At 36.7% G+C, this 8,755-nt stretch overlaps 1 protein-coding gene across 1 annotated transcript; it reads right to left on the reverse strand.

Annotated features, from left to right (window-relative positions):
- Nucleotides 1–7,133: 7,133 nt before the first annotated feature.
- LOC127684349 (olfactory receptor 4C6-like) lies at nucleotides 7,134–8,042 on the reverse strand. The gene has a single exon (XM_052181294.1). It carries the CDS (start codon nucleotides 8,040–8,042, stop codon nucleotides 7,134–7,136), a length of 909 nt encoding a protein of 302 aa, XP_052037254.1.
- Nucleotides 8,043–8,755: the final 713 nt, after the last annotated feature.

Below are 8,755 nucleotides of genomic sequence, written 5' to 3' on the forward strand. Positions count from 1 at the left end.
AAGTCATCACAAGAGACATGGAAGGACACTTCTTACTGCTCAAAGTAAAAATCCACCAAGAAGAACTCTCCATTGTGAGTATCAATGCTCCAAATGCAAGGTCATCCTTATTGGTAAAAGAAAATTTACTAAAGCTCAAAGCACACATTGCAATTAACACAATAATTGTGGGCAAGTTCAACACTCCACTCTTAGTGGACAGATCAAGAAAACAGAAACTAAACAGGGACACAGTGAAACTAATTGAAGCATTGGATCAATTGGATTTCATATATATATATATATATATATATATATATATATATATATATATATATATAACCTTTCATCCTAAAGCAAAAGAATATACCTTTTTCTCAGCACCTCATGGCACCTTCTCCAAAATCGACCATATAATTGTTCACAAGACAGACCTCAACAAATATAAGAAGTTCACAATAATCCCATGCCTCCTATTAGATCACTATGGAATAAGAATGGTCTTCAATAGCAAGAAAAACAACAGAAAGCCCACATGAACATGGAGGCTGAACAATACTCTACTCAATGATACCTTGGCCAAAGAAGAAATAAAGAAAGAAATCAAAGACTTTTTAGAATTTAACAAAAATGAAGGCACAACATACCCAAATTTATGGGACACAATAAAAGCAGTGCTAAAAGGAAAACCCATAGCCCTGAGTGCCTCCAAAAAGAAACTAGAGAGAGCATACACTAGCAGCTTAACAGCACACCTGAAAATCCTGGAAGAAAACGAAGCTAATTCACCCAGGAGGAGTAGAAGACAGTAAATCATCAAACTCAGGGCTGAAATCAATCAAGTAGAAACAAAGAAAACCATACAATGAATTAACAAAACCAGGAGCTGGTTCTATGAGAAAATCAACATGATAGCTACATCCTTAGCCAGACTAACCAAAGGGCACAGAGACAATATCCAAATTAATAAAATTAGAAATGAAAAGGGAGATACAAGAACAGAAATGGAGGAAATTCAAAAAATCATCAGATCCTATTACAAAAGTCTATATGCCACACAACTGGAAAATCTGGAGGAAATGGACAATTTCCTAGACAGATACCAAATACCAAAATTAAATCAGGGTCAAATAGATCAACTAAACAGTCCCATAGCCCTTAAAGAAATAGAAGGGGTCATAGAAAGTCTCCCAACCAAAAAAAGCACAGGAGCAGATGGCTTTAGTGCAGAATTCTATCAGACATTTAAAGAAGACTTAAGACCAATATTCCTCAATTTTTTCCACAAAATAGAAACAGAAGGAACACTACCCAACTCATCCTGGGAAGACACAATTACACTGATATCAAAACCACACAAAGATCCAAGAAGGAGAACTACAGTCCAATATCCCCTATGAATATCAAAGCAAAAATACTCAATAAAATTCTTGCTAATCGAATGCAAGAACACATCAAAAGGATTATTCACCATGGTCAAGTAGGCTTTATCCCAAGGATTCAGGGATGGTTCAAAATATGGAAATCCATCAATGTGATCCACTACATAAAGAACCTCAAAGAAAAAAAAAAAGGTCATTTCATTGAATGCTGAAAAAAGATTTGACAAAACTCATCATCCTTTCATGCTAAACGTCTTGGAAAGAACAGGAATTCAAGGCCCATACCTAAACATAGTAAAAATAAATAAATAAATAAATAAATAAATAAATAAATAAATAAATAAATAAATAAATAAAACATGCTTTTTACTATGCTAAACATAGTAAAAGCAATATACAGCAGACCAGTAGCCATAATCAAATTAAATGTAGAGAAACTGGAAGCAATCCCACTGAAATCAGGGACTAGACAAGCCTGCCCTCTCTCTCCATATCCTTTCAATATATTACTTGAAGTTCTAGCTAGAGCAATTAGAAAATATAAGGATATCAAAGGGATACCAATAGGAAAGGAAGAAGTCAAACTATCACTATTTGCAGATGATATGATAGTATACTTAAGCGATCCAAAAAACTCCACCAGAGAACTCCTACAGCTGATAAACAACTTCAGCAAAGTGGCTGGTTTTAAAATCAACTCAAACAACTCAGTAGCCTTCCTATATGCAAAGGATCAGTAGGCTGAGAAAGTAATTAAGGAAATGACACCCTACACAATAGCCACAAAGAATATAAAGTATCTTGGTGTAACTCTAAAAAAAACAAGTGAAAGAGACCTCAGAAAACAGAAAAATCTTCCATGCTTGTGGATTGACAGGATTAATATAGTAGAAATTGCCATCTTACCAAAAGCAATCTACAGATTCAATGCAATCCCCATCATAATCCCAACTCAGTTCTTTATAGAGTTAGAAAGAGCAATTCTCAAATTCACCTGGAAAACAAAAAACCCAGGATAGCTAAAACTATTCTCAACAGTAAAAGAACTTCTGGGGGAATCATTATCCTGGACCTCAAACCATACTACAGAGCAATAGTGTTAATCTGGAATAACAAAAAACCCAGGATAGCTAAAACTATTCTCAGCAACAAAAGAAATTCTGGGGGAATCAGTATCCCTGACCTCAAGCAATACTACAGAGCAATAGTGTTTAAAACTGCATGGTATTGGTACAGTGACAGGCAGGCAGATCAATGGAACAGGATTGAAGATCTAGAAATGAACCCACACACCTATGGCCACTTGATCCTCGACAAAGGGGCTGAAAACATCCAATGGAAAAAAGATAGCCTTTTCAACAAATAGTGCTGGTTCAACTGGAGGTCAGCTTGCAGAAGAATGCGAATTGATCCATCCTTGTCTCCTTGTACTAAGCTCAAATCCAAGTGGATCAAGGACCTCCACATAAAGCCAGACACTCTGAAGCTAATAGAAAAGAAACTGGGGAAGACCCTTAAGGACATCAGTACAGGGAGAAAGTTTCTGATCAGAACACCAATAGCGTATGCTCTAAGATCAAAAATTGACAAATGGGACCTCATAAAATTACAAAGTTTCTGTAAGGTAAAGGACACCATCAAAAGGACAAATCAGCAACCAACAAATTGGGAAAAGATCTTCACCAATCCTACATCAGATAGAGGGCTAATATCCAATATATATAAAGAACTCAAGAAGTTAGACTCCAGAAAACGAAACAACCCTATTAAAAATGGGGTACAGAGTTAAACAAAGAATTCTCACCTGAAAAACTTCGGGTGGTAGAGAAGCACCTTAAAAAATGCTCAACTTCATTAGTCATTAGGGAAATGCAAATCAAAACAACCCTGAGATTTCAACTAACACCAGTCAGAATGGCTAAGATTAAAAATTCAGGAGACAGCAGGTGTTGGCAAGGCTGTGGAGAAAGAGGAACACTCCTCCACTGCTGGTGGGGTTGCAAATTGGTACAACCACTCTGGAAATCAGTCTGGCGGATCCTCAGAAAACTGGGCACCTCACTTCTAGAAGATCCTGCTATACCACTCCTGGGCATATACCCAGAAGATTCCCCAGCATGTAATAAGGATACATGTTCCACTATGTTCATAGCAGCCCTATTTATAATTGCCAGAAGCTGGAATGAACCCAGGTATCCCTCAACAGAAGAGTGGATGCAAAAAATGTGGTATATCTACACAATGGAGTACAATTTAGCCATTAGAAACAATGAATTCATGAAATTCTTAGGCAAATGGATGGAGCTGGAGAACATCATACTAAGTGAGGTAACCCAGACTCAAAAGATGAATCATGGTATGTACTCACTAATAAGTGGATATTAACCTAGAAAACTGGAATACCCAAAACATAATCCACACATCAAATGAGGTACAAGAAGAACGGAGGAGTGGGAATTTCCCCTTGTTCCTGAAAGTCTCAGTGAAGCAGTATAAGGCAAATCCAGAATGGGGAAGTGGGAAGGGGTGGGTGGGAGGACAGGGGGAGAGAAGAAGGCTTATGGGACTTTCGGGGAGTGGGGGGCTAGAAAGGGGGAAATTCATTTGAAATGTAAATAAAAAATATATCGAATAAATAAAAAATAAATAAAACTAAAAAATAAAAATAAAAACTGCATGGTACTGGTACAGTGACAGGCAGGTAGATCAATGGAATAGAATTGAAGACACAGAAATGAACCCACCCACCTATGGTTACTTGATCTTTGACAAAGGAGCTGAAACCATCCAGGGGAAAAAATATAGCCTTTTCAACAAATGGTGCTGGCTCAACTGGAGGTCAGTTTGCAGAATATGAATTGATCCATTCTTATCTCCTGCTACTAAGCTCAACTCCAAGTGGATAAAGGACCTCCACATAAATCCAGACACACTGAAACTAATAGAAAAGAAACTGGGGAAGACCCTTGAGGACATGGTCACAAGGGAAAAATTCCTGAATAGAACCACCAATAGCTTATGCTCTAAGATCAAGAATCGACAAATGGGACCTCAGAAAATTACAAAGATTTGCAAAGGACACTGTCAAGTGGACATAACAGCAACAAACAAATTGGGAAAGGATCTTCACCAACTCTACATCCGACAGAGGGCTAATATCCAATATATAGAAAGAACTCAAGAAGTTAACTCCATAGAGCCAAATAACCCTATTAAAAAATGGGGCATAGAACTAAACAGAGAATTTTCACTTGAAGAACTTTAAATGGCTGAGAAGAACCTTAAAAAATGTTCAACATCATTAGTCATTAGGGAAATGCAAATCAAAAAAACCCTGAGATTTCACCTCACATCAGCCAGAATGGCTAAGATTAAAAACTCAGGAGACAGTAGGTATTGGCGAGGATGTGGAGAAAGAGGAACACTCCTTCATTGCTGGTGGGAATGCAAGTTGGTACAACCAGTCTGGAAATCAGTCTGGCAGTTCCTCAAAAAACTGGGCATAACACTTCTGGAGGACCCTGCAATAACACTTCTCAGCATATACCCGGAGGATTCCCCAGCATGTAATAAGGACACATGCCCCACTATGTTCATAGCGACCTTATTTGTAATAGCCAGAAGCTGGAAAGAACCCAGATGTCCCTCTGTCCCTCAATGGAGGAATGGATACAGAAAATGTGGTATATTTACACAATGGAATACTACCCAGCAATTAAAAACAATGAATTCATGATATTCTTAGGCAAATGGTTGGATCTGGAAAATATCATCCTAAGTGAGATAACCCAATCACAAAAGAACACACATGGAATACAGTCACTGATAAGTAGATATTAGCTCAGAAACTCTGAATACCCATCACACATTTCACATATCACATGTCTCCCAAGAATGAGGAAAGAGAGGTCCCTGGTCCTGAAAAGGCTTGTTCCAGCATTATAGGGAAATACCAGGACAGAGAAGTAGGACGGGGTTGATAGTAGAATGGGCAGAGGGAAGAGGATTTAGGGAACTTATGGGGAGGGGGGAACCAGGAAAGGGAAAACCATTTTTATTGTAAACAAAGAATATTGACAATAAAATATTATAAAAAAGAATTTTTGTTCATTATTATGAAATAGAAAAATAAGTGTAAGGATGTATAGATATATTATCATAAATATTTTTTAAAGTTTTATAAATGTTGCTCTTAAGTACAGAAGGAAATACAAATGTAAGCTACATTAGAACTCATTCACATTTTATGCTCAAATACATTACAGAAAATAATTGGACTCAATCAATGTCATAAAATACGTTTCAACATTCGGTCACTAACATTTACCCTTGTATTCTAACAGCCATATAGGCAACTGCATTGCCCCCTACATAACTCTACTGCTTCCACTGATTGTGTGGAATATTTTTCTTCATCTACTGTATCTTATATTTTCTTGAAAATGCTGTGGAAATTTACTCTCTTGTTTCTTCCTATGGAATTTCTATGCCACTAAAAGTAATATTATTGTTTGCATTGTTATAATTTTGCCACTTATTGGTTTTCCTGGTAATGATAACACTGATTATTTCTTCTATTTAATTGTCCTGAAGAAATCACAAGAAAAAATGATATATCTTAAATTCCATCTCTGAATAGAAATCATTAAAATCCTCTAACATTAATTACTTCACTAGATATCATGATAGAACCTGTACCCATTATTCAAATGAAATATTAATTGTGTTTGCTAAATTAGCAAGCAAATTGACAAGTGATACAAATTTATAAAATGAACCAGAAAATATTTGGACTATAAGTATTAGCTAATGTCACACTCTGAAGAGTTGAACTTTATCAAATTATTAATCCCTACCTATTAAACAAAGTTACTAATTCTGAAAATTTACTAATCTATCTTATATTTGGCTTATTTTAATTAACAAATTACTTCTTTATTTAGATAGTAGTGATAATATATTCTTGGTCATTATACTAAGTAAACAGGAATATTCAGATAAAATTAATGTCATTAGCCAAGGCCATAGCTCAGTGGTTGAAAATTTGTCCATGAAGGCAGAATGTGTGTTTCATCCTCATTGTATTATGAGAACTTATGGCAGAAATCAAAGAACCATACAGTACTAATGCAGGCCAATTTACTGGAAAATAACACTCAGATAATGTTTTATTTGAATGTTGACTGAACACATTGATGAATTAACAAGCATTATTTCATATAAATATGTCATGTATTTTAAACATCTGCAGACCTATGAAATGTTCATACTTTATCCCTTAACCACCCACCTATGTATTCTTTATTCCTCTGAATGGTTCTACATGACTTTTTATATTATACATATGTTTATCCATGTTTAAGTTATATTAATGTACACACATATATTACAGAGGCACACATCCAAGGGCTCAAAGGTTGGTGTAGCTTTAAGAGCAGCAGAAAAATATGTGGTTGAGTCTAGAGAGGAGGTTTTGGAGAACACAATATGTTTAGAGACAAAGGCAGAAGAAAGGTGTATCAACAGAATTCTAAAACAAAAGGGAGTTGTTCGAATTTTAGGAAGCAAAGTGAATGTACAATGCAAGAAAACTCATAAATCGAATATTCCAAAGAGTCTAAAAATAGCAGAAGAATTCATGTTGTTATAAACATAAAACACCATCCTGGTTTCCAGGGAAAGATGAGCAATTTTATTGATTGTTCATTTCTGAAACTGGAGTTTTCTTTTGATATACATGATGTTTAGCAAAACAGTTACATAGAAAGTCTCCTATTTCCTCCAAAGTTTCTTCATAGCATTTTTCACCTCTTTATTCCTCAATGTGTAGATCAAAGGATTCATCATGGGTGTGACAATTGATTCTAACACAGTCATGACCTTGTCTATGGGATAGGTAGACACAGGCCTTACATATAAGAACATACATGGCACAAAGAACAAGACAACCACTGTGAAGTGGGAGCCACAGGTGGAGAGGGCTTTGTGTCGCCCTTCAGAGCTATGAGTCTTCAGAGAACACAAGATAGTTATATAAGAGGCAATTAGAATAATGAAGATAGCCATACACATTACCCCACTGTTAAGGATGACAATGAGACCCAGTGTATGGGTATCCATGCAGGCCAAAGTCAGCAACTGAAACAAATCACATAAAAAGTGATCTATAATATTAGGACCACAGAAAGGGATTTGGTACATGAAAATAAGCTGAATAGTTGCATGTGCTAATCCTCCTACCCATGCTCCTGCCAACAGTATACAACACATCTGAGGTCTCATGATGTTCATGTAGTGAAGAGGTTTACAAATGGCCACATAGCGGTCATAAGCCATCACAATAAGTAAAATGATCCCCACACCGCCAAAGAAATGTCCTGCAAAGAGCTGGGCCATGCATCCTTCAAAGGAGATAATAGTATTTTCAGAAAGAGAGTCTACAATCAGTTTGGGGGCAATGACAGAAGAAAATGTGACATCCACTAGGGACAAAAATGTGAGGAAAAAATACATAGGTGATCTTAAACTCTGGCTTTTGATCATGGTCACCATAATGAGCATATTTCCTAATACCATTACAACATACATGATTAGAAACACAGCAGAAAACAGTTTCAGAAGGTCCTTGTTCTCTGTAAGACCCAAAAGTATGAACTCTGTCACATTGTTTTGATGTCCCATTTATCTTGTGTTTAGCATTCCACCTCAGAGCTGTAGAACCTGAAATGAAGTGTGGTTTAAAATTTAATCAATATTAATTTTATAGTATTTTTATAGTCATTTATTGATATGTCTTTTGAGGTATAAGTTCACATACTGACTTACTGTGTTGCTTTACATTCTACTATATATGATAGAATAATTTCATCATTGAAATTTATTCATAAAGGCCAGTATGATGACACATAGCTATAATCCCAGCAATTGCAAGTTGGACAGAGAGAAAGTAGAAGTTCAAGGGCATCCTTAGGTCTGTAGTCTGTTACTGGTTAATCTACATGAGACTTTGTCTCAAACATAATTTTTTCCTTCATGTTAAAAAGCTTCTCAATACAGAGGTGGGTGCTCTCAGCAAATCACTGAACTGTGCACAAGGTCCCCAATGGAGATATGGGAGAAAGGACCCAAGGAGCTGAAGGGACTTTCAGCACCATAGGAGGAACAACATCGTGAACAACCAGTTCCCTCAGAGCTTCCAGGGACTAAATTACTCACCGAAGTGTACACATGGAGTGACCCATGGCTCCAGCTGCATATGTAGCAGAGGATGGCCTTGTAGGACATCAAAGGGAGAAGAGGCCCTTGCATCTGAGAAGATTAGATGCCCTAGTGTAGGGGAATACCAGGAAAGGGAAGTGGGAGTGGGTGGGTTGGTAAGCATGAGGACAGGATGG

The sequence above is a fragment of the Apodemus sylvaticus genome, chromosome 5 (assembly GCF_947179515.1).
Source record: "Apodemus sylvaticus chromosome 5, mApoSyl1.1, whole genome shotgun sequence".
Lineage (NCBI taxonomy): Eukaryota > Metazoa > Chordata > Mammalia > Rodentia > Muridae > Apodemus > Apodemus sylvaticus.